The sequence below is a fragment of the Chenopodium quinoa genome, unplaced genomic scaffold (assembly GCF_001683475.1).
Source record: "Chenopodium quinoa cultivar QQ74 unplaced genomic scaffold, ASM168347v1, whole genome shotgun sequence".
NCBI classification, from domain to species: Eukaryota; Viridiplantae; Streptophyta; class Magnoliopsida; order Caryophyllales; family Amaranthaceae; genus Chenopodium; species Chenopodium quinoa.
In genome coordinates this window covers 8,526,555-8,552,735 of record NW_018745684.1, presented here as the reverse complement: position 1 = coordinate 8,552,735, position 26,181 = coordinate 8,526,555, and the positions used below count along the sequence as shown (strand labels likewise).

Genomic DNA, 26,181 nt, shown 5'->3' with positions numbered 1-26,181 from the left:
GCTAATTTTTATTTATTTTACTTAATAACTAATGTAAATATTACTTTGTATAATTGCTTGACTGGTATAGAATCTAGAAAATTAGCATCTAAGGAATCAACAACCATTAGTGTGCGATTAATGTCTTGCAAATTAAATTGAAAAGTATTGTGCAATTATTTAGGAGTTACATTCTATGGGAAAATTACGAACTTTTCACATATGTAGAGTTTTAGGGTGATAAGTGATGACACATAATGGTGACACTAGCTCTCGTATGACGTAAAATCATATTGAAGAAATGGTAACACATAGCGGTATCATGTTATCCCTTTAAAAGTTAAAAATATTACAGATGTTTTAGTAAAAACTTTTAACAGACAATGCAAAATAATTGGTTTAGGTGGATGAATTCTACTACTCTTCCAATTAAAGTCTTCTATAGTCTAGACTTACCCTTAGTCATCTACCCTCAATTCTCACGCAACTCTACCTCCACCATGATCTCTAATTATATTCATTTTAAAAAATAAAAATATATGTATCTTATAATTTTAATATGAATATTAATTAGTTTGTACTAAACTATGGGCTTGCTTGACAGTTGGCTTTTTCTATAGCTTTTGTCTTTTAGAGATGGTCAAACAACTATAATATATGTTTGGTTATTTAGTTTTTTTGTTGGCTAAAAAGCCAGCTTTTTTGCCAAAAGCTAGTAAGATTAGCTTTTTTATGTTGTATGTTGGCTTTTTATACCTGCACATACAATTTTATTCCAACAACCAACTTTATCAAACATGTTTATTTAAGAGCCAATAGTAAAATAACCAACATAAAAAAAAACCAATACAAATAACTGGTTAGATTAACTCTAGGAAAACAACCAGCAGCCAACAACCAACAACCAATTTCCAAACAAGGCCATAATGTCTTGTTTTAACAAAGGTAGGTGAGTAAAATATTACCAAATGGGCCCTGTTCTTTTGACTTTTTAGCAAGTAGAGCAGAGCAACTAATTCTTACTTAGCATAGCTGAATAGAGTGAAGAGAGCAAAACAGATTTTAATGGAGCAGAAAAGAATAGGGCCTAACTTGTTTAATATCCATGCGAACACGATCCGTAAGACCGCAACTCAAAAAACAAAAAAAAAAAAAGAAAAAAAAAAAAAAAAAAAAAAAACATACAAGTACTAGTGGGGAAGTTTATCTGCTTGGGTCGCAACTCGTTCCTTTAGACCGACCAGGGAATGAGCTTCGCAGTGACAACTCCGCCATTGCCACTCCATTTCAACTCCTCTTCCAATTCTTCGGTAACACCAACTTCTCTCTGTTTCTCTCTCTTCTTCTCTCGAATGTTTGCAATGCTTACGACCCAATTACTAGATTTCAGGTGGCCAAATCTTGCCTTTAAACCCGACAATTCCAACCTATAAATGGCGGCTTCTCATTGCTTATGATGGCACCAATTATGCTGGTTAGTAGATTTCATATGCTATTTTGCTTAATTAATTACAGGTTTATGGTTATTTTTTTTATAGATAAATTATACGGAGTATGATTATTTTTCTTTATATGTTTTATTTGTGTTTTGGTATGCCAATTATGCCAGTTTTTATAATGTAAAGTCAGCAAATTGATTGAAAATTCATGGAATATAAAAGAAGAGGAGAAAGATGAGTGTATTTGTATATGTATTTGGAAAACTATGTACGGAGTATGTTCCTTGATTAGACCTGATTAACCCTGATTTTCACCTTAGCTTTACACCTTAGACGCGATCAACTCTGATTAGTCCTGAAACTTATTTTTTCGGAAGGTGAATAGACTACACCTACTAAGGAAAATTATCTTGGTTGTTTTTTTTTTTTAGCATATGTCTGATAAAGAACATAGCCGTGTTACTAATTTTAATTAATTAATTTCGGGTGGACTTGGAAAGCGGTAGAGGGTTTGCTCAAATGAATAAAATTTCTCCTTCCTTGCTGAAAAATTAGAAAGATTATTGTATACTAGTGGAACAGGATGGATATAATTATTAAAAAAAAAAAGGATGTTTTCCATATAACTTTCTTAAGCACCATTGGAAGGGATGTGATGTTCCGTTGTAAGTGGATCAATATGTTAATAGAAAGACTAGTCTGTTTTGGTTCCTATGATTCGACTCTTTTGAAATTCATCTGACATCTTCATTGGAATTTGAGTAGAAGTGTAGAACAAACCAAATATAATTAGTTATTTTGACGCGTTAAGGGGGAATATCCTTACCTTATTGCATCTTAGCATTAATTTTTATTGTGGCATTTGAATCACGTAACTTAGTTGCACAATAGATGTAGAGATTGATCATGGTGGGAAGCGTTTGTTCTTGTGTAATTGCATTTGTACTGAAGTATGAAGATGACAAACTGTAGTGACTTATGATTGCACTCACAAATGTAATACTTTTGCTTCTTGGGTTTGGTAATTGCATTGTTAAATTATTTGTGTTTCGCTGCAACCCTCCAACTTGATCCAAATTGTGTTTTAGAGCATTCCTAGATGGTGCAACTTAGTAGGATAAATAAAGGTTTACCCTTCTTATATTTCTCTCGAGCTGTTAAGTTAGAAAACTTAAGTTTATAGATGATGCCTAAACAAGCAGTAAAGGATTTTTGTAATCGCTATGTCAAAATAAACGTTGTTTCTGTAGAAATGGCTTATAAGGGAGTTTATTTTAACTTTTACCGTAAAAATACTTTGTACTTAACTTGAAATTGACAAATAATATACATTGTGTTGTATCAGGGTGGCAATATCAAGCATCACCACCGACAGTGCAGTGTGCCATAGAAAGGGCATTGATCAGAATCACAAATTTAGATCGAAAGGATCTAAATGTAGTTGGTGCAGGCAGGACTGATACAGGAGTGCATGCTTGGGGCCAGGTCTGATTTTCACTTTCTCATTCCTAAGGATATTGAAAAGACGGCCTAAGTTGAATGGAAGCTTACATTTGATAGAGAGTTTCAGGTTGCACATTTTGTCACACCTTTCAACTATGATTCGTTGGATGAAGTTCATGCAGCATTAAATGGTCTTCTCCCATCTGACATACGTGTGAGGGAGCTAAGCCCTGCATCGACATTGTTCCATGCCCGTTTTTCTGCTAAGGGAAAGATTTATCGTTATAGCATTTATAATGGTGCTGTCATGGATCCATTTGCGCGTTCTTATGCATATCATAGCTTATATAAACTCAATGTTGCTGTCATGGCAGAGGCTGCAAAGTATTTTATTGGAAAGCATGACTTTTCAGCCTTTGCTAATGCAATTCGTAATGACCGAGTACGGGATCCTGTCAAGACTATATCTCGATTTGATGTCACTGAAAGGGTAATCGTCAAAAATGACCTTAGTAAACTGATTTAATTGATTTTTTCAGTCTTTATCAAATGTCTTGGTATGTATATTGAAGGTTTTACTTACTGAAATGTACTGCATAAGACATTTTGTTGGTTTACAGGGACCTCTTGTGGAGCTAGAAGTTGAAGGCTCAGGTTTCTTGTATAGACAAGTTCGAAACATGGTATGATAAGATCTTAACTCTCATTTGTTAATTCTGCTATTCATTGATGAGCATGTTGGGTTTTTGGAGAACTTTAAGTTTGAATAAGTCCTTTTAAATGATTGCCCAAGGATGATAGCAGCACAAAATGATGTAGACCCACCCTTGTTTATGAGGGTTGATGAATGCATCTTAGAAATAAGCAAAAAAGTTACAATCTCAAGGGCATTTTATACATGCCTGACTTACATACAAGTGTTGAGGGTTTTCCTGCCTAAATAGGGAGTAACGTTTGGCAGAGAACTGCCTGAAGATTGGACTCTTGTTCATCTCTCCATTGTTTATTAGACATTTGTAATTGCACAAGGTGCTTTAGGGATTTATTGACCTACTTGCTTTCTGTAATGAAGGTTGCGCTGTTGCTTCAAATTGGAAGGGAGGCGATTCCACCTAATATAATCCTTGATATCTTGGGAACAAGAGATCGTAAAGAATTGGCTAAATATGCCTTATCTGCACCACCTCACGGGCTTAGTCTAATATCAGTTAATTATAATGAAGAGCATCTGCAGCTTCCATCAAATTGCCCTCCAGTGAGTTTGGGTAGGCGTAGTACTGTAAGCAAATGTAAACTTCCTTATTATTAGCACATTTGCTGCATCAACTGAATAGGTTCAAGAATAACCTGTTACTTGTTCATTCCATTGCTACGTGGCAGATTTGAGCAATGAGCTTCTAGAGTAAAAGCAAGGCTGCTAATTTCAATCTAGTCTTGATGCATGTGAGATATATGGATTAGATAAGATGGGGTAAAAATAATTATGTTGATCGATCTATGCCCATCTGTTCCTCCCTATCCGACCTCCTGTTGCCTCCACTCCGCCCATCAAACATTTTGCATTTTCAACAACTTTACATTCTTCAGCAAAAGTCCTTGGGGGCTTAAAAGGGGGTCGTGTGGGAGCGAGGAGGGGGGGGGGGGGGGGGGGGGGGGGGGGGGGGGGAGGATGACAAAGGGTTGTGGCATTGTCAGAGGTCATTCAAAGCCATCCGTAGGGTTGATGGAAAAACTCCAGAAGCATTTCATTTGCACATCCTTAACACATCCAACTATCCTAGTATTTGAATCTTTCAACCTTGCTGTAACGCTTAATATTTGTCTACTAGATTAGACTTGTGCGTTGTACGATTTAAATAATTTTATTATTGTGCATAAAAAAATAGTTTTTATCATTTATGTAAAAGAGTGCAATTATTTTTGGTTTGAAAAGTATAATGTATAATATAGATTAGATTGAAAAAAAAAAGTTAATAATTGATGACTTCACACATAGAAATGGAGGGAAATTTTTTAATGTGAGAATGACACGTAAGATAGTTTAGAGATTGATGACATTAGTAATATTTTGTTTTAGTAATAGTTAATAGATTTTGCCATATTGAATCGAAGCATCTTTATTAGATTATCCATAAAGCTTCTCTAGAGATCAAACCATCTTCAAACTACACAATAACAAAAATGCTCTCTTCTGGTTGGTGGAGTTTGAAAAATGCGGACGTATAAGCTATGATCTTTATCAAAAAAATTCCCAGAGTTCAAAACTAGACAAATACATTTACAAGTGTTTGACTTAAAATACTATCACAAGTAGGACTGTTCCTCAATTCAAAATCGGATCGTAGACCCGAAATTTGAAAATAAGATCCGGAAATGAATGCGATTGTGCTCTGATCAAACCTAGATCAGACCGATATAATCTATCCAAAACCTGATCTGGATCGATTTTAGACTTTCTTAAATATTTTTAGTTTTATTTACTACAGTATGTATGATACTTTGTATTATGAATAAAAACTTGTCATAAAATAATAAAAAATAAAATAAAAATAAAACTAATTTTTCAATTTTTAAATAAAACAACTTATAATATTAAATATTCCCAACATATTGATGGAGAAAACTAATTTAAGAGGCTTTACAAAATTTTATACTAAAACATAATCTGGTCCAAGACCCATTTTTGATGGATTTAGGTCCAGACCAGAGACCAGAAAAATAACTATTTCTACTTGGAGACCGGATCAGTTCTCTTTGATACTTGGTCTGGACCAGTATATTTTTCTGATCCAGACCAATATTTGAATACCAATCACACTGTTCATGTAATTCTCGAAACTATGAATTCCTGACCAATCACCCAAAAAAAATTGCCAAAAGAAAGCTCAACTTGCTTTCCATTCCATAACTGTAAAGTCAATACAATTGGGAGTTCAAGATGTCTAACAGAAGAGGAAGATCTATATCTCGAACAACCGAAGCTCCATCATGAATTCCTTTTGCTTTGGTGCATACCAAGCAACGGCCTTTGCAGAGCCAAGTAAATGTAAAGCATATTCGATTGCAATTACAGGATTGTCCAAATTTACCTTCCATCCCTGGTTTTTTAAATTTACAGCAACTTCTGAATCAACTCTTAAGCTGAAGGGTCCTACAATCTGCAAAGCAGGAAACACAGATATTCAATCAGTACAGTAAGTGAGAACTGAGAGAGTGCATATTCCACAGTTGTAGGATCAAAGTTTATATTGGAATTGGTACTTAACAAAGAAAAGCTGCGACAATAATAGTAGCCTAGCTGACTAGAACTATAATATGCTTGAATTCTTTGATACACACTAGCTTAAGTTATTTCAGCTTTAGACATGGAAAGAGTAACTTAAATATGTTAGCAAACTACATTTGAGAGGTCAGTGACTAAATCAACATTGTAACAGAATTAGCACAAAACATCTCTGTAACAAATTGCACACCTGTTGCTGAAGAGATAATGTGGCATTCGGACAGGCTGCCTGTACTGCTTCAAGGGATGGCCGTTCAGACTTGTAAAGGTTTTGGGCCAAACATGTCGCAGCTGAAAAGAACTTGGAACCTGAAGGAAAATTTAACCGGCCATGGATCTGTGTAAGATCAAAAGCCTTCTTTTGGAAGTCTCCATACTGGGCTGAGAATGCTAACGATGCAAACAAGTCTGCAAGGACTGCAGATCTCCCCATAGATGCATAAAGGTCGAAGCGCTTATAATCCTTTGGCTGATCATCTAATGGTGATCTTTGTGAGTTATCTCCAACCAATGCAGTTGCGACAACACCTGAAGGAAAGAGCAGATGGACACATAAAACACAATAAATCCAAAAACTAAGATGAACTACCATGCAAGTTTTCACAGATCAAGGTCCCAATATATATTTATAATCTGTCACATCTGATGACCAGATTATTCGCTTCAGACGATATTCAAGGAAGCATAAGTTAAAGGCTATGACTTACCAATAATACCTGTGCCAGAGATACGGGGACCTGATAGAAAAAAATCATAGGGCTGAACATATTTTAGCTTCTTTGCCTCACTTCTCCAGAAGTCTATATTCTTCTTGAAGGAAAAGGCACTTTTAAGATAGAGACCAGGAAGTAAATTGGTAGGAACTTCAGTGGACTCGTTCCCTTCAACTGGCTTCGCTAAACCTGATATATGCTGCAAACACAAGTGGTAGCTACCACCAGAGTCAGAAGTGACAGAAGCCAGATCAGCTGCCAGTGTAACTGGTACTTCCCAGTATTCTCCATACTTGTCAATATAAAGTCCAGGCCAAACTCCCTCCATTGTCAAATCAAGATGAGGAAACTGTAAAATCAATATACATAGCATATATCAGTATTCAGCAGGAAACATATAAGTATGATTCAAGCCAAGAATAATAATAGGATAAATATTCTATTTTGATGCCTAGAGAAATGGGACACATTGTTATCCAGGTGCTGATTAAATACTATTCAATGTAGAAAGAGCAAGTAACCTGACACATTACATCTAAGTATCTGTTAAAGGTGAGCTATCGTGTAAAACTCCATTTGAACGAGGGATATTTCTACTAAATATAATATGATGCCATAAAGTACGAAAATTTCTATAAGTAACCCATGCTTCCATATTCCATATTTAACAAACAGAACTCACAAATAGAGCCCATTGGTAACTTCACATCACAGATTTTGGTTACTAGAATATTCACTGACCAAAATTTTCTTTAACAAAATTATGGATATATTCTGAAAGATTCCAAAATGATCTCAAATACTGTCTTCCTCCCTTAATGTTTCTAACACTCCTTAATAGGCATGTCTAAAACTGATTTTCACATATTAACTTCTTAAAAACCTATGATGGTTCAACAATTTACATAAAGGTTCTCAAGATAACTTTGCTTTTAAAATAATGTGAAATACATGAATGATCATTACATACATTCTTGCCAATGCAAGACTAATTTCCCATTGTGGCAATCTACCAGTCTACCACTATATGAGTTAAAGGTAATATCTTAGTGATTTACAATGTATATCTTAAAATTTAAGATCTCCCCTCCACCCATCCCCCGGGATTGAATAGCAACCGACAGAACAGGTAAAATTATTGCAGCTCAAAGATTGAACTTAATCTTTTCAACGCCCTAAAATAAATTGAACCCTACTTCTGACCAGATCCACCATCCTTCCTTTTTCTCTGTTGGCTCTATTCACTTTCATGCCTCTTTTTCTTTCACATCAAACCACAAAGAAAATGAAGGAAGAAAGGACATAGAAGGGGCAGGCTGCAGATACTGAAACACTCAGCCTCATTGTCTACATACAGAAATTTGCAAAAAGAATCGACAGCCACTGGAGATGAGTGACCAGAGAAAAACAGAAGAAACTTGGAATATCTGGACTCTGGAGAGTGCCAGCTTGCTTAGAGATTTAAATTCCTGAAGACAATCAAATAAGTATTGAATACAAAGAGGGGTAAGAGGCTGAAGACTTAATCGTGATTTGGGGTAGAAGTTTGCAATTATTGCGGAGAGAGAGAGAGATCCGATATCAAGATATTTTGTTGCCTTTACTTGATTTCAAAAAATTTTGCAGCTTTGCCAGATTTTCCCTTTTCTTCACAACAAAACTCTTAAGATTTTGCATGAAACCTAATTTGAAGCATAAGCCTTTTTTACTGAGATTCTAATTGTATTGATACAGATAAAGAGCATAAAATAAGCAGGACATAGATCTCCTCTCCCTCTCCTGAAAATTGCTTTCTCATTGTTCTTGTAAGGAGTCCCCAAAGTATAACATGAAGGGAAATCAAAAGATTTCAGAGATGATAAACCATATTCCATATTCCATATGCCAAACAAAATTACAAATAAGACAATAAGGAATGGAAAAAAGCTTCAAACATTATTAGAAGGCCAACATACTTGCCTTATGATTAAAAACTGCCTTTTTCCGAGCAGTTTTCCTGTCACCTCTAGCTTCATAAGAAAAGTGCAGTTTATCTTCAGGTGTTACAAGGAACTCTGAACAAAAACCATATGCATAAAACGATTTCTCAGATAAGTGCCTTCCGATGGTTTGCAGCCAGGATGATTCTGAGCGCTCCTCTAACTTTGCCTTTCTGACAGAAGACACAAACTGTTGCAAGTTGAACTGACCCAACAAAGTGGTAAACCTGTGTATCTTTGACATATGTATCAATTAGATTGCAGAGTTGAGCTTACTCTGCAAACAAGCCAATTACTTAGCAGCTTCTATGCCATAAAATACAATTTGTTTTAAGCATGTGTAATTCCTTTGGATTCTGAAAGCTACGCACTTAATCTTATAATAGACTCTAACTAAATCCGTCCATATATTGGTTTATTTTTCACACAGCTGGGGGAGTCTCAAGAGTCAATACCTCAAATCAAATTGAAGTTTAAGATATGCTCTGAATTAATAGATCAAAAAGCTTCACAGAACTAGGATTTGAAATGCCACAGCGGCAAACTAGATTAGAATATTATTCAATTCCTAGGAATCGAGCCTGAAAAAAGCCTTTTACTTCAAAAGTTGATGAAAAACAATGCATGTATAAACATTTCAAGGATCACTTACAACTATCATTTTAGTACTGTATATGCACTACTGTTGACTCAATATATCTTATACTTCCACAAGTTGAATTGTTTTGGCTGGTTGCTGGCAAGTTGCAACAGGACCCTAGAATGAAGGACAAACTACTCTCAGGATACAGAAAGAACCCAAATTGCAAAACATGGCATCGGGCTTTTGGAATGCATGATTGAGAAAGAGTCATTAAAAGAAGGAAAATAAGTTGACCAGTTGACCTGCAGCTCAACCATGAAGGCACTGCACTGAGAAAGCTAGTACAGAACACACAAGAAAGCTAGACTTTTTCTTAAGGTTACATGTTGAAGTGCAGGCATAAATATTACTCAGAATATGCTAAGATATTATGACACACAGACTACAAAAATGAAATGAGATAAATATATGAGCATTGTATGGCCAGTAGGTGTGGTACTGGCTTTTGAAAAATGCACACTTACAGCAGGCATTACTACCCTTGACTATTTTATGTGATTATTTTCATTGCCAACTGAAGCACAAGTGCACAACTAATACAACTGCATTTGCTGCTACTGTAACTCGTCAAAGATCATGCAAACACATCTAATTCTTGGTATTTAGAAGAATACGGAACCAAATTAGGACAACCCCTTCCCTCGCGTACCAAAAAAAAATCATTAAATAATCTGTAGATGTCAAAGCAGTGAAGGATGTCATCAGGTTACACCGAAACAATTGACCAAATTCAGAGCTATATAATACATAAGCATTGTACGTAAATGTTAAATCAATTCTCTAGATATTCCACTGTTCTCTACTAGAAAAATAAAGTTGGGCAACTGGAATTGTAATAATGGGAATGACGGAATGTAATCAATAGGTGATCAGCCCTACTCTTCCAACGAGGATTTACGAACAAATCTACTCCACTGATATCAATAGCTTTGCCACCGTTTTCTCTCCTTTCCTTTTTAATCTCTAATACTCCTCCACACAATGTACATTGCTCATAAAAATTATTAGTTCACCAATTTTCTTGGGAACATTGGGGGCTGTTTCGAACTCGATCAAAACCGTCTACATTACCCTATATACCTCTCTTGCTAACCAACATTACCCACAGGCCACAGCTAAAAGGGGCAAAAGAAAAAATGCAACTTCATGCTCATTACAATTTTCTAGAGATGCCAAATTCATCCAACAACACAGCCATTTAAATACAAAATCAACAACAAAATTCACAAAATAAAAATTAATCCCCAATAAAAACCCAATTAACAAAAACTCAATAATTCTTGTTCTCAACATAATTATTTAAAATACCCAAAATTTCCCATAAATTAAGAACAATAACAAAAATATAAAAAGTGGGTAGAAATCAAAATTACCAGTCATTGCCAGAGGGAATAGTGAGAGCACGTTGAATAGAGAAACCATTGCCGGCGGAAAAAGAAGGAACAACGAGAGCAGCCATGAATCTCTGAAAGAAATCGATCTGTTTGGGCCTGGAAAGCCGGGTACCCCTTGAAAGGCCCAATGGAAGTGGGCCATCATTGGGTAAGGGTCGGGCCACACCATCCATTGTAATGGGTGTTGATACATCCAATTCCCAGAATTCTGCTCCTTCCATTACCCATCTTAATCTGTTCATTTTTCCTGTGAATTTTGATAATAGCAGGAGAGAGAGAGAGAAAGAGAAGAAGAAGAGTTTAAAGAGATGAAGGTATTTTTGGGGTGGTGAAGAAGGAGAAGAGTGATATTCAAAGGAACAGGGGAAGGGGAGAGATGCTAGTTACTTACTTACTTGTGCAGTTGTGCTTGCTCGATTCTCTTGTAGCCATCCGTCAATATTTTGTTTTAACTTTTAAGGGATAGAGTTGACAAATCACAAAACCGACTCGACTTAAAATGTCTAACTCAAAACAGCACGTGTGGCCTCTTGTAAAAGAAAACAAAGTAAACTGAACTCCCTCCGTCCCATAATATTTAGGATTTTTGGGTGAACACGTATTTTAAGAAAATACAAGTGAGTCTATTTAAAGTATTTGTTTATTATATAAAGGATTCTTTTGTATTTTTATATTGTAAGAAAACAAAAAGTAGGAGAGTTGGGGGTAGTGAGGAGAGAGAAAATGTAGAATTTAATTGAGTTTTGGGGTTTGTGATCCCAAAGAAAGTGTAGAAAAATATTTTTTTTATTAGTGGTCTCATTCCATATTTAGTAACGTGTCAAGTATTTTGGGACGGACGCAAATGGTAACCGTGTCAAGTATTATGGGACGGAGGGAGTATATCATTAACCGAGTAACCACTATTACTGTTTCGGGGTTTTCTGATGTCCTGCGGGAGAGTTACAATTCCGAGACTGGAACCGGACGCCTGTACCTGCAAAACAAACGGATGCTCCGGATGATTGGAGATCCGCCTCCGACGGTCAAGTTAGTACTTGATTAAGGAGTAATTAATGCGGAAATTAAAGTGATTGGGTCTCTCTAGGTGAGAGTGTTTAATGTGTGTAATCTGCTTTTTAGCGTGTTATCTCCCTTAATGAGGATTAAGGGAGGTATTTATAACCTCGGGAAACGTGTCAATCTAGGTTTAGGTTAACCTTGGGCTGATTGGGCTTCCCTCGGGAGTTGGGCCTAGGTGACCGGTTATCCCAGGTGTCATGGGAAGGACACGTGTCGTGTCGTAATTGGTCCATGGTGGACGGATCATTGCTTGACACGTGGCAGGCTCCCATTGGCCCATGTGACGGACACATGGCGGAACCTGATTGGTCCACTTGTCAGATGGTGATTGGTGGGGAAAAATCCCCTAATCATTTGCCCCTCACAGGTGGCACGTGACTGGTCACGTGTTACCTGTGACAGGTATCGCCCTGTAACAGGCGACGGCCTGCTACAGGTGTCACTCGGCGAGAGTCCGAGAGATTCTCCCGCCAAAATTTTGAATTCTGGAAGTGACCCTTCGCCTTCTCACTTCGCCTATATAAAGGAGTGTTAACTTCGGTCATATTCACACTTGAATACTTTGTGAGAGAACATTCGGACCCCTGAACTTGCTCTGACATTTTGGACCCTTTCTGCCTACCGCCTGCTCTGACAAGCCGACTGCAAAGGATTTTCAGAACTTCATCAATCGTCACTCGTTCAGGTAACCGTCGGTTCTCTTACTCTTAATTTTCTCTTTACTTTATTCTTTTTTGAAATGGCACCACGGAAGCACACGACACGACCTAGGTTAGTGATCAGCCGGTCACCGGGGACGGCTGAATCTAGGACTAGGAGTGTCGCCTGCCCTTTGTCCTTTATACAAAGTCCGACTGTATCTGTGTCTATGTAGAGCATGATGGCCAGAACAAAAAAGACTGCCAGGATCTCAAACTCAGACGGCTCCTCCCACAGGGTGTCGATTAGTGAAACATCTGACCAGGCGCCAGATGTGGAAGTGAAACAAAGCGGCTTGAAAGCCGGCAGTTCTGAGGGAGGAGTCAAAGTGACCCCTTCCCATTTTACAGTTGACAATTCTACATTCTCTCCTGCTCCTTTTAAAGGAGAGGGGAGGAGTCGTCCTCCTCGGACTCGTCAAAGGACGAATCCGAGTCTAGCTCTTCTGACCATGCTTCCCTGGACACAGAAGAGAAAAACAGTCGCCTACAAGAGGCGAGGCTTTCTCACGCAGTTGAGAAGGGGGACGATTGGGCGGAGCCATCCGCCTCTCAGCGAGAGCAAAATACCCAATACTACTGCACGGTACCTCGGGGCCGGATCACGGCCATGCAAGAGAAAATGGAGAGCTTTATCGCAAACCACACAATGGGCCCCGGCTTTTTAGTGTTCGTGCCGGATCCAGAAGACACAGTTGTATGGCCGGCTGGTACCAGTTATGATGGCGCCTTCTTTGGCTACTACGAGGCGGCCATCAAGGCTGGGCTGCGCTTCCCACTACATCCAGCTGTTCAGCGGATTTTGGATGGGTATGAGTTGGGGTTATGGCAGTTAGCCCCGAACTCCTGGGTCAACGTACTCGGCTATGTGGCCGGGTGCGAACTGCACGGGGTGGAGCCGAGCTTCGAGGCTTTCGCCCACATGAACTACCTCAGCCGGACCCCTAAGGCAGGCGGTACCGGCTGGTATCAATTGACGAGCCACAGGGGCTACCTCATGACGAGAGGTAAAGCAAACAAATGGAAGGACTGACGGAGCACCTTCCTCATCATTGAGAGTTCAGACACAGAGCTGAACAAGCGCTTCAACAGGTGGAACAGGAATCCGCCCCTTCTTGCAGGCGGCCGCAGCATGCCGCCTGTTCCCCCCAAGGCTAAGAAAGAGATCCTAGATAAAGGACTCTTCAAAGTAGAGTCGAAGGTGAACTCTACTTCAGGGGTACGAGAGCAACTACCCCTGCACTGCGTCCCGAGCTTCAAATGGCTCTACGACGAGTACTTTTTGGCCGCCTGTGGCCTCAGCAGTCGGTGCTCAAGAGGTAGCCGGCCTGTCGAATACTCTGTTGTTTCATTCATTTCTTGTTATGACTTTTATTAACTTTGCTATTTGTTTTTGCAGCGGACGCCATGAGCAAAATTACCGCCTCCAAGACTGCGGCGGCCATGTTGCGGGCCTCCATCATGCAACAGTCTTCAACCGACTCCCCCAACAAGGGGGCACCCTTGGTGGGCTTCGAACCTTTCACCCTCTTTTTGGAGTTGTGTTTATGCATATACTGACTCTTTTCTTCTTTTTTAGACGGGCGCTCCAAGAGCTTCTTCTTCCCAACAGCCGGACCCCAAGGCCCGGAGGACGACTGTTGCGAGCTCTCCTGGTTCTACCAGGAAACATGCGGCGGCTGAGAAACAGCCGGCCACTTCTTCTAAAACTCCAGCTGGGCCACCTAGAAGTATGAAATTGTTCTTGTAAATTTTAGACTTGCTCCCTTCTTTACTAGGTCTAATCCGTTTGTTTATGCTTGATGCAGCCGGCCCTCAGGAGCCTGACTTGGTCGAGGTGGCCAAGTCTATGATCAAGGCCGTTCCTCCAGCTGAAAGGGAGGCGGTCAGGGGTGTCGGCACCCTTGACCTAGACGGGATTGCAGGGGTCCTTGCTGAGGTATACTTAGCATATTTTTGAGTATTTGAATTCCAGGACGCCTGTTTTCTTTTTGTTTGGAAACTGACGCCTGTTCCCCTTTTTACTTAGGCCCTGCTCCGAGTGAACGGCCTTCGCAAGCCGCTTGACCGGAAGAACAAAGAGGTAAAGGCTGCAAAAGCTATGGCCGCCTCTGACTGTGATAAGGCAATGTTTCAAATTGCCCAAAATGAAGTTCTGACCATTGATATTCTTTATTATCAGGCGCAGGCTACCGCCGCTATCCGGACTCAGTTAGAGGCGGCCCAGAAGAGGAATAGCGAGCTGGAGGCGACCATCAACAACCTCAAGGCCGAGCTGAGACCTCTTCGCCAAAAGATGTCCTCATACGAAACCTTGGAGAAATCCTTGGCGAGCGTAAAGGTACGCCTGGTGACCCAGGTGAAGAGTCTTACTCAGGAGCTCTCGGAAAAGGTCGAGCAAGAAAAGAAAGAGCTGGTCCGGGAGATGATGGAAGACTCTGCTCAAATCCAGCGCATGACTTGGGGCCGCCTCTTCCCCAATGCCGACTTTTCCTCATGGGAAAAAACGTACCGCCAGTGTTCTGATAGATATAATCAAGAGATCCTGGCGGCTGCTGAGGAAGAGGCGTTGGAGGAGGAGGAGCAGCCGGTAGTGGCGCTTGTGCCGCTTGGGGTAATGCATCAAAGAAGGATGCAGCTGAAGCCGAGTCCAGTAAGAAGAGTGCTGACCAGGCGGCAGCTGCTGATATTGAAGATCTGCCCCCTTCTTAAGCTTTATGTCTTCTTTCCACGGCCTGCGTGCCGTTTGTTTGTATTTACCCGGCCAGGGGGCCGGGGCTCTGAATATTTTGTCGGGCTTCTTTTTAATGAATTTTTTTGTTTTGCTTCAAATTTGTTTAAGTATTGAATATTCTGATATCTAATTATACACTATACCGACTGTTTTACATGGCCGATAGTTGCAGACAGGTACGGATAGTTAGTCACGCCGCCTATGCCCCTGGACGACTGGTTGTCTGTTTCCAGGCTAGACGATCAATCGGCCATTTATCCAATCGGTATTCGAACCATTTTAAAGACTGGATCCCCTTTAGGCAGGCGGTTCCGTCATATAAAATTAACCAAGTAGGAAAGTGGTTTCCTACCTGTCATGTTTTTAGGCTAGAGACTTTAGGCAATCTAGGCCGACTGTTCCCCGCCACATTTAATCTAGTGTGAACAGGTGTTGTATGAACACCTTTTTTAGTTTCATACTAAATTTTTAAGGAGTGACCAAGTAAACATGATTGTTACCTAGTCACCAAGTAACTGAGTAGTAGAGGTATCAAGCGGTGGGTACCGGTTGTTCCCCTTTATTCGCCAATGTTTGTTGGATTTTAACTCATAGGTTGTTAACCTAGCAGTAGTGGTTAAGAGCCCCTGTTTCTAAAAACAGGCGGACGACTCATACCTTTTAGGCTCCATACTAAGTTTGAGAGAGTGACTATGAGTTAACTTTGGTGTTACTCAGTCGCCGTCACTCCTGCTTGAGTAGTAAAGGTACCAGGCGGCGGAGGCCGGCTGAACCTTTTGATTCGCCAATGTTTGTTGGCTATTAACTCAAGAGGTACCCCCTTCATTTATCCCAAGTAATACAGGCGGTCATCTGACTCAGATGTCAACTGCTACCACTGGTTTGGTTAGTGATAGAGTTATCCTTGTCTCAAAAACGGCTACGTGGTTGCCCTTGGGGACAGTCGTATAGGTGCCGTGTAATTAGTTTATAGAGCAATGTTCCACCCAAAAGGGAGCTGCTCTCTGCGACGAATTTCATCCGGAGGGATGCCGCCGGACGCCTGCTATGATGTTGGGACAAGTCGTATTAGTTTTGAAGATTGGATCAGTTGGCTTGGCGCCTGGTCTGATCAGTCGGCCTGTGGCCTTGGTTAGTTCTTGGTGAACGTAGGTGCTAAGTAAAAGGAGGGTAGCCGCCTGTTTAGGTACAGGGTCGGCCAGCCTGATCATTTTTAGTTAAGTATAAGGGGGGGTGGCTGTGTGTTTGGAACCAGTCGGCCCTCTTTTATGGAGAGTAGCCGACTATATGTCCAGACGGCATGCCCCTACGGTGATAGAGTAAAATACTCAATGGAGAGTAGCCGACTGTAAAGGTACAGGCGGCATGCCCCTCTGAAGATAGAGTAAAATACTCAATGGAGAGTAGCCGACTGTAAAGGTACAGGCGGCATGCCCCTCTGAAGATAGAGTAAAATACTCAATGGAGAGTAGCCGACTGTAAAGGTACAGACGGCATGCCCCTCTGAAGATAGAGTAAAATACTCAATGGAGAGTAGCCGACTGTAAATGTATAGGCGGCCTGCCCCTCTTAAGAATAAAAATTAAACATGGAGAGTAACCGACTGTTTGTTAGTAGGCGTGCCCCTCTTAGTACAAAATTGAATATTAAGTATGCAAACTTTTATTAAGTAGCCCTTGACTATTTACATCATTCAAAAGAAATATTTCTTAAGATTATCTACATTCCAAGTTCGAGGCAACGGTTGTCCGTCTGGTGTTCCCAGACGGTAGGTACCGTCCCTGACCTCTTCACAGATTCGGTAGGGTCCTTCCCAGTTGGGAGTTAGTTTGCCAGACTCATTAGCCCTACCAACTGCTTCCATTTTTCTAAGTACAAAGTCCCCCACTTTGAGTGGACGCCTGTGTACTTTTTTGTTGTATGATCTAGTCATTCTCAGGCGGTAAATTTCATGGCGCAAGACAGCATTACCCCTCCTTTCAGGAAGTGAGTCTAATGCCAGGCGCATGGCTTCCCAGTTTGCCTCTTCGTCATATAGCATTACTCGAAGAGTCGGCTCGTAGTGTTCTATTGGAAGAACAGCTTCCGCACCATAAGTTAGGAGGAATGGAGTTTCTCCAGTCGCCCCTTTTTCAGTCGTCCTAATGGCCCAGAGAACATGTGGTAATTCATCCGCCCATAGGCCGCCTGCTCGTTCAATCTTTTTCTTGAGACCGTCTGAGATGATTTTATTAAAGGCTTCTACCTGGCCGTTTGCTTGTGGACGGCCGAAAGATGCAAAGTAGTGTGAAATTCCTTGGTCACCCAACCAGCTTTTGAGAACAGACGTCTCAAATTGGGGACCATTATCAAAAACCATAGACATGGGAACCCCGAACCGAGTGATGACATTTTTCCAAATGAATGAAATTACATCCTTCGTCTTGATTCCCTTTACAGCCTCCGCCTCTACCCATTTAGTGAAGTAGTCGACGGCAACAAGTATGTACCTCCTTCCGCCTGTAGCAGGCGTATATGGACCCAGAATATCCATGCCCCACTTAGCAAACGGTAGTGGGCTATGAATGGTAGTGAGGTCAGTAGCCGGACGGTGAATTAGCTTGCCAAACCTTTGGCACTTGTCACATTTTTTCACCATCTCCATTGCATCTGCTTCTAAAGTAGGCCAAAAGTAGCCCTGCCGCCTTGCCCGTTGAGCAAGCGTCCTACCGCCTATATGGGAAGCACAGTAACCAGAGTGAAGATCGTCTAGTATCTCTCGTCCCTTTTCTGGAGTAACACACTTTAAGAAGGGTTGAAGGTACCCCCTTTTGTGAAGTTCTCCCTTTATTATTTCAAAACTGGTTGCTCGTTTTTTCAGTGCTGCCGCCTGTTGATGATCATCCGGTAGGGTACCGTTTGTCAGATATGCCCTGATTGGATCCATCCAGGTTGAGCTTCTGTCTAGGATTCCAATAGGGTCTTCCTCGATGCTTCTCTTCTCCATTACTTCCCAAAAAACAGTTCGAGGAGTAGCACAGGAGGCGGATGATGCTAATTTTGACAGTGCATCCGCCTGGTTGTTTTCTGATCTCGGCACTTGGGTCAGATGGAAATCCTCAAGGGAGCCGACTGCTTGTCGGACCGCCTGTAAATACTTGATCATGGCCGGATGGGTTGCTTCGTATTCGCCATTGTACTGACTCACTATCAATTGTGAATCGGAACAGGCGTCTATTTTTCTTGCCCCTGCCGCCTTGCACATGCGGATTCCGGCTAGTAAAGCTTCATATTCTGCCTCATTGTTTGAGGCCTGAAAACTGAAGCGTAGAGCATACTCGTACCTATCGCCCTCTGGCGACTGACATATGACGCCTGCTCCAAAACCATTTGAAGTAGAGCTTCCGTCCACATATACCTTCCAGACTTGGTCTGTAACATGAGAGTCCGGAGGACGAGTCATCTCAACAATAAAGTCAGCAAAGGCTTGCCCCTTCACTGCTTTTCTAGGCTCGAAAGTTTATTTGGAGGGCCGTTGTTGGTGAACGGAATTTACATCTAACCGTCTGATATTGTCTTTGTTGCCCCTAATAGTGGGGCCGCCTCCTGAGAAGTCGCCTGCAATGGTGTAGACGACTGCATCATCTGTATCGGAGCTGTCGGCCTGTTGATTCTTTTTGGTCGACTGCTTTTTTGAGGAAGTGTTCCCCGTAGATTTCTTGACATAAGTGTCAAGATCACCTTGCTCAGCCAGGCGGTCCAGATACCGCATGAGACTGATGCATTCATTGGTGTGATGACCAACATCTTCATGATAAGCACAGAATTTTTCTTGGTTCCGATTGTTTGCAAAACAAACGGATGCTCCGGATGATTGGAGATCCGCCTCCGACGGTCAAGTTAGTACTTGATTAAGGAGTAATTAATGCGGAAATTAAAGTGATTGGGTCTCTCTAGGTGAGAGTGTTTAATGTGTGTAATCTGCTTTTTAGCGTGTTATCTCCCTTAATGAGGATTAAGGGAGGTATTTATAACCTCGGGAAACGTGTCAATCTAGGTTTAGGTTAACCTTGGGCTGATTGGGCTTCCCTCGGGAGTTGGGCCTAGGTGACCGGTTATCCCAGGTGTCATGGGAAGGACACGTGTCGTGTCGTAATTGGTCCATGGTGGACGGATCATTGCTTGACACGTGGCAGGCTCCTATTGGCCCATGTGACGGACACATGGCGGAACCTGATTGGTCCACTTGTCAGATGGTGATTGGTGGGGAAAAATCCCCTAATCAATTACAATGACAAAGTAACCCTTATAACGTTGAACGAGTAAAGCCCTGTTGTTTTGAGCTTCTAGGTAGAGCAGAGTAAAGCAGATTTGATAATAATAATAATAATAATAATAATAATAATAATAATAATAATAATTATTATTATTATTATTATTATTATTATTATTATTATTTTTATTATTATTATTATTATTATTATTATTATTATTATTATTATTATTTCAAAAAAGACAAAGTCATACAACCTACAAAAATTTAGTGGGAAACCGAGATACAATCTAGTGAAGATATGAGCAGCAGCACGTGCCCCAATGTCTTGTGTCTTCGAGAACTTCTAGATCCGCTTTAACAATGCAACCGTCTCCTTCTCTAATTCCCTAAGAGTAGAGAAAGAGAATGGAAGGAAGCCATATCCAAATGCCTGACAACTGGATTTGTACTTGACCCGCTTCCGATGAGTTGCATCAACCACAACTCGACCAGGAACAAAGTAAGACAACCATACTATGTCAAAGGAGAAGACCCTGTCAAGTCAATACAGACATCACGACCACGATCCCAAGAATAAAGTAACACATCTGCAGGTTTGAGGGCCCCGTCATTCCCTCCAGACAACCCAATGTCAATCTCCTTTCTAACTGAAATCCCAGGACGATAACAAACATCAACAAGGGTAACTCACATAACGTTATGCCGATGCTTAACCCGCTATACCAGCACACGACACCGTGTGATCACCGAAAATATCCCCACTAAATGTTACATTCACAGTGATTTCACTAAGAAAACACTAATAATAATGTGTGGGAACAAAACCTAAAATATATGATTACAATATAATTGTAAATATCAAATACAACACAATGGATTTCAATCAAGTATAATCAAAGTCTAAAAAATTACAGAAATTTACAAAGACTACACTAATGTGAAGTTGATCAAACTTGTCTTTCCTCCAAGCTGAGAACAACCAACATGAACATGAGAATCCCGATGTCCCGTAAGACTAGTTCCTTGATACACTGTCAAAGGCGTGTATACACTTTCCTAAAGAGGTTTATTTCCCCCACACAGTACTTGGGTTAAACCGGAAATCCTCTTTGAGATACAATTGACAGTAAATTTCGTTCTTAGTACTAGAATCAAAATACAATGAATAATTCACTGTGAAGGCTAAATTTCAAGAGATTTTCTCACAAAATTTTGCAAGAAGTTTGAGAGAAAAATGTAGAGAGTACTATTTGGAAGAAAATCAGTCTCAGAAAAACTATATCTTCTTTCGATAAAACGAAAGAAATTTAAAGCAGAGAAAATAACCGCACACAACGGGCTGGAAACCGAGGAGGCGCGGGCGCGCCACCTAACACCGCGCGGGCGCGTCCCTCTACAGCCTATTTCTGCTTCTGAATCCAGTAGGGTACGCGGTTTATGTGCAATCAACATCGCGGACGCGCCATTTTGATTTCTCAAAATCAACTTTGGATCCAGAATAGTCTGCGGTTTATGCGCGACCTCAGCGCGGGCGCGCTAAGCAGCGACCCTAGATCATTCGAAATAAATCAAATGATCACAATTCTCTTATACGCTCTAAATCATCTAACACTAAAAACCCTTGAAAAAGAAGAGCACGACGTCGAGACAGAGAACAATGAAACACCCAAGCGGTAGCACAACATACACCGGTAAGACTTTGTGTTCATCGTCTGACCCAACCCCGAAATAGGAACCGCCCGAAGCCAAGCAGAGGTGTGATCTCCCTACTGCGATTCCACAATGCTGGTTGACGAGGAGATAAACAGAAGGTGGATTCTGCAGATTTGGTAACCTTTGTGAAATATATATCTGTCAATTCTTCATGAGTTTAGGGGTAGCGACCTCACTAGGATTATTATTATTATTATTATTATTATTATTATTTTATTATTATTATTATTATTATTATTATTATTATTATTATTATTACCATCGCATTATTATTATTATTATTATTATTATTTTTATTATTATTATTATTATTATTATTATTATTATTATTATTATTATTATTATTATTATTATTTTATTATTTTAGATTTTTTTACTCTTTTTATAGCATTAGAAAATGTGTTAAATAATATAAAATATTAACTATTATCATTAAATATTAGTTATTATTATCAATTAATGTTATATATTAATTATTAAGAAAAATGAAAAACAATAATCCCACCTTTGTGTGGTCTTCCGAAAACAATCTCACCTTCAATTATTCCATCTTTGACACCCATCTTCTTTAAAACAAACCTTAACCAGTTGGTAACTTGTTATCTTAGGTTATTTTCCACGTGTCAACTTTTAATTGACCTATTTAAATAATTAAAAATTAAAAAAAAAAAAAACAATCCCTCTAACTGTTATTATCTATAATTATTATTATTATTATTATTATTATTATTATTAAATATTAATTATTATAATCTATAAATATTATTTATTATTATTAAATGTTAATGATAATTATTTTTTATTAAACATTAAATATTAATTATTATTTTTAAGCGGAGCAGAGGACGGAGCAGAGCAGACAGAACAGCTTAAAAGAACAGGGCCTAACCCCTATAATACTAACGAAATAGCCCCATAATGTGTGGTCAACCACATATAAGAATTTTGAATATATAATGGACACGGAACATTAATAAATTTATTTAATTTGTTACAAGGTAATACAATTTTAGGAGAGCAAGACGTAGAATGATACTCCATCAGTCCCTTACTTTTTGTACCATTTTACTAAAAAAACTCTCATAAAATGTAGATCTATGGTGCAAACAAAAAGGGATAAGGGAAGTATTGATCATAACTTAATCAATCCTGACAATTCAAACTGTTTGTGATTAATTCTAACTACTGAATTAGATGAGGTAATCCAATCTTCACTCTATCATTTTCCTAAAACTTTGCTCATTGCCTGATGTTTAATTGTTTGTGATTAATTCAAACTAAGTGGTGTAATTGGTTGATTGTATTACCTCCGTTTTATAAGAATCGCAACAGTTTGACTTTTGCACTATTTTTATACTTACTAACATATATGTTGTCATGTAAAATACTACAGAGAGCTTACTAACATATTTTTCATTATATATACTTCTTACTAATATATAATTACAATTAATATAGATATTCTCATAAAACCTTTGCTATTTTCCCTCTATTTTTTCTCTCTAGGATTCTTAAAAAAAAGTGTTTCATAGGCCGAAAATAGTCAAATTTCTCCGGAAATTTGGCTATATCATACCCTTTTCCTTTAGTTTATTTATGTTTTGTTATTAAATTCAATAAATCTACACTCTTTGTAGATAGTAAGTACCCCTATTGTGGATTAGACCCTTTTCCTTTAGTTTATTTATGTTTTAGTTTTGTTTTTGTTTTTTGAGTTTAATATGGTAGAAGTTGTTTCATGGGTAAAGATTTGTGCGAGATCCAGAAAGAGATTAATCCTTTGATTACAATCAAATGAATCAGACGAAAATTTTCTTCACGACTACAACAGATCGGTAGATCCCCCTCGTCAAAAAAAGTTGTAAATCACAGCAATATAAAAGAGGGTATGAAAAAAGTACCATTTGCAAAAACGGTCGTAGCTCTACTGAAAGGATGTTTTTATACATACATACACACACACACACACACACACACACACACACACACACATATATAGGGTCTGGATCAGGTGAGAACCACCCTTTATGTGAGAACCTATATGAGGACAAATCTCAGCCATTGAATTGTAATGAATCCAACAGCTGAGATTAATGATATAAATATTCTCTAACAAACCTTCTCTAACAACCATGCTTAACTGTTTTTAAGCTTCTGCTTTGCTCTATCTCCACCATGAAACTCCAATCTCTGCTATGCTCCCTCTCCACCACGAAGCTTCAAGAATTTATCAATGGCGTATTTTTAAACTCGACAATTTCTCTCTCCTCTTCTTGTTCACGAGTATTAATTTTCCATAAATTATTGAGGTTTGTAATTCTTTTAGTTTTGTAAATTTTGTAAATTCAATTATCTTAGTTTAATCTTAGCATCAAAATTTACAAAAAGTTTTTCAATTGCATGTTAATCTTAGTGTTTGAGAATATCAAATTGTTCGTGTTTGAGAATTTCAAATTGTTCGTTAATTTTTTTGATAATTTTCGTTAAAAAATTCGATTATATTCGTTAAAATTCAATGAGAAATTTACGATTTGAGTATTTAAGAACTAATAAATTGTCTGTTAATGTTATTATGTCCAGTTGAATGAGCTCAATTTTCGAATTGAGTATTTCAATTGAAGGTATGCAAATTGAACAAATGTAATTAAAATGAGCAAGAAGAATTAAAATGAGCAAATACAAAAAAAATTAGCAAAATAAGTTGTGTTGTTGTGATACAATTGTCTTGTGTTCGAATCATGTTTTGATAATTTTCGAATTTGCTTTTGAATTTTTGTTGAAATTATCGAATTTTATAATCTGATTATTTTCGAATATACTTATGATTTATTATCGAAATCCATGTTCTAATAATATTCGAATTTGTTTTTGAAATTTGTTACTCAATAAATTTTCAATTAAATGCTCTTATTATGTTCTTATTTTTTTCCAATTGAATGTTCTTAATCATTTGAACTTAAAAAAATTATATAATGAGCAATAAATTTGAAAATGAGCAAACCTAAATATGTCCCAGAAAAATTACACGAGCAAACATAATTAAAATGAGCAAATATTAAAAAAAAAATTGAGCAAATAACAGTGCAGTCTGAAGCAACTGACCCGAGGTCTTGAAAATGTTTCTTTTATGGTTGTATGTGTTACTATATTATTTTTGGTTATTGACGTTAGGATTAGTCAAATGTTTAGGATGTTGATACATCAGGCTAAATTGAATTCTATATATGCTGGGTTTTGCGAATCATAGTGAAGAGTAGCATTATCAAGTTTTACTCCTTTTCAAGTCATCTAGTTTCTGCTATCAAAGCATTGAGTTCCTTGTTCATTGGTTTTCTTGCCTGCACACAAGCCCCACCCCCCTTCTTCTGGGTCTGTTTCCTGCACACCAACCACACTCCCTTCTTACACTTCCTTATACGAACCTATCCCCCCTGCCCCCTCATCTTTCTGTTTGCACTTCTGATTTCTGAAATTAATTTGTGTGTGTGTGTGTGTGTGTGTGTGTGTGTGTGTGAGTAAGTGTAAGTGTTATGCTGTAAGTAGTAATTAGTATGGTTAAAAACATGATTCAGCAACATAATGTTCTGATATGAGATTTTTAATGAGCTTCCTGAAACTATTTTATGGAATTGTTACTGACCTGTTATCTCTATTATATTTAATGTTAGAAATGATGAGCAACAACGAAGAACTTAACAGTCATTCTAATACCATCACAAATGTGCCAACTACTCCTACAATAGTAGTTTCTCCTAAAGTAGCACCTTTTCTCACTCCTGGAGGAACAAAAGAATGGCTTCCAATATGCCCCAATGAGTTGAAACCAGCTATAGGGATGAAGTTTAATAATCTTGAAGAGGGCCTTGAATTTTATAAAAGTTATGCATTTGCTGCTGGATTCAACACAAGAAAGCCTACAACTAAAAGACAAAAAAGAAGCAAAGAATTGAAATCACAGTATATCTTATGCAATAAGGAAGGATACAAAGAGAAAAGAAAGGCTACTGTTGAAAAAGATTTAAATAACAACGAAGGTGAAAGCAATGAAGAAAAAACTTCAATCAAAAGGAAGAGACACGTTACTCGTGTTGGGTGCAAGGCACATATTGTCATAAAGCATTGTGATGATAGCAAATTCATAGTGTCACAATTTCATGAGGGACATACTCATGCACTTTATACACCTAGTTGCAATCTCTTCCAAAAAGAAGGAAGGAAAATGAACATATTGCACAAAAAATAATTGTGAATAATTCTAAGGTAACACTTTCAAAGTCTCTTATGTTTCATGAATTCTCTATATGATTTGATAAAAGTAGTATGCTCATTTGAAAAATAAGCATTGAATTGTTTGTTCATTTGAAAATGAGCATTAAAATGTTTGCTCATTTGAAAAATGAGCATTGAATTATTTCAAATGAGCAAGCAAATAATTAGATAAGCATTGAATTGTTTGCTCATTTTAAAAATGAGCGTTGAATTATTTGCTCATTTGACAAACTATTTTATTCTTTAAATAGGTGAATATTGGTCCTGTTACAACTTTTCGAATGATGAAGGAAATTGTTGGAGGATATAATAACATTGGTGCATCTAAGCAAAATTTCAAAAATTTTCATAGAGATTTAAAAGCATACATTCAAGAAAGTGATGCTTTTTTCTTTGATTTTGAGATGGATGAAGATTATTGCCTTTTTAGAGTATTGTGGGCAAACCCCCTTTGTAAAAAGAGTTATGCTCTATTTGGTGAAATGGTATCCTTTGATATCACATACCAAACCAATAGGTAATTCATAAAAATCACAATTCATTTTTATGTTATAAATATGGCTTAACTTAATGACTT

General features: G+C 38.5%; 2 protein-coding genes across 6 annotated transcripts; one reads left to right on the top strand and one right to left on the bottom strand.

The window, feature by feature from the left end:
• The first annotated feature begins 712 nt into the window (after nt 1–712).
• LOC110717891 (tRNA pseudouridine synthase A 1-like) lies at nt 713–4,491 on the top strand. 5 transcript variants are annotated; one of them, XM_021896677.1, is made up of 7 exons: nt 713–1,289; nt 1,370–1,453; nt 2,764–2,903; nt 2,989–3,351; nt 3,482–3,544; nt 3,934–4,126; nt 4,242–4,491. In XM_021896677.1, the coding sequence occupies exons 1-7, from the start codon at nt 1,085–1,087 to the stop codon at nt 4,265–4,267; spliced, it is 1,074 nt and encodes a 357-aa protein (XP_021752369.1). In that variant the 5' UTR covers nt 713–1,084; the 3' UTR covers nt 4,268–4,491. The 5 variants fall into 5 exon arrangements, with proteins under 5 accessions (XP_021752369.1, XP_021752367.1, XP_021752368.1 ...); XM_021896675.1 differs by having other exon boundaries at nt 3,934–4,150; XM_021896678.1 differs by having other exon boundaries at nt 1,130–1,289; nt 1,363–1,453; nt 3,934–4,150.
• Nucleotides 4,492–5,731: 1,240 nt separating this feature from the next.
• LOC110717816 (protein TRIGALACTOSYLDIACYLGLYCEROL 4, chloroplastic-like) lies at nt 5,732–11,297 on the bottom strand. Its single transcript, XM_021896595.1, has 5 exons — nt 10,853–11,297; nt 8,817–9,063; nt 6,852–7,206; nt 6,335–6,672; nt 5,732–6,019 (listed from the first exon to the last, which is right to left on the bottom strand). The coding sequence occupies exons 1-5, from the start codon at nt 11,113–11,115 to the stop codon at nt 5,822–5,824; spliced, it is 1,401 nt and encodes a 466-aa protein (XP_021752287.1). The 5' UTR covers nt 11,116–11,297; the 3' UTR covers nt 5,732–5,821.
• Nucleotides 11,298–26,181: the final 14,884 nt, after the last annotated feature.

Excerpts from the sequence above, each read along its gene's own strand:
- LOC110717816 (XM_021896595.1), bottom strand. The coding sequence starts at position 11,115 with ATGAACAGATTAAGATGGGTAATGGAAGGAGCAGAATTCTGGGAATTG. Across the intron at positions 9,064-10,852 it reads ATTCCCTCTGGCAATGACTG|GTTTACCACTTTGTTGGGTC; the intron begins GTAATTTTGATT and ends AAAGATACACAG. Across the intron at positions 6,020-6,334 it reads CATTATCTCTTCAGCAACAG|ATTGTAGGACCCTTCAGCTT; the intron begins GTGTGCAATTTG and ends CCTGCTTTGCAG.
- LOC110717891 (XM_021896675.1), top strand. The coding sequence starts at position 1,085 with ATGCGAACACGATCCGTAAGACCGCAACTCAAAAAACAAAAAAAAAAA. Across the intron at positions 1,290-1,369 it reads ACTCCTCTTCCAATTCTTCG|GTGGCCAAATCTTGCCTTTA; the intron begins GTAACACCAACT and ends ACTAGATTTCAG. Across the intron at positions 3,545-3,933 it reads ATAGACAAGTTCGAAACATG|GTTGCGCTGTTGCTTCAAAT; the intron begins GTATGATAAGAT and ends TCTGTAATGAAG.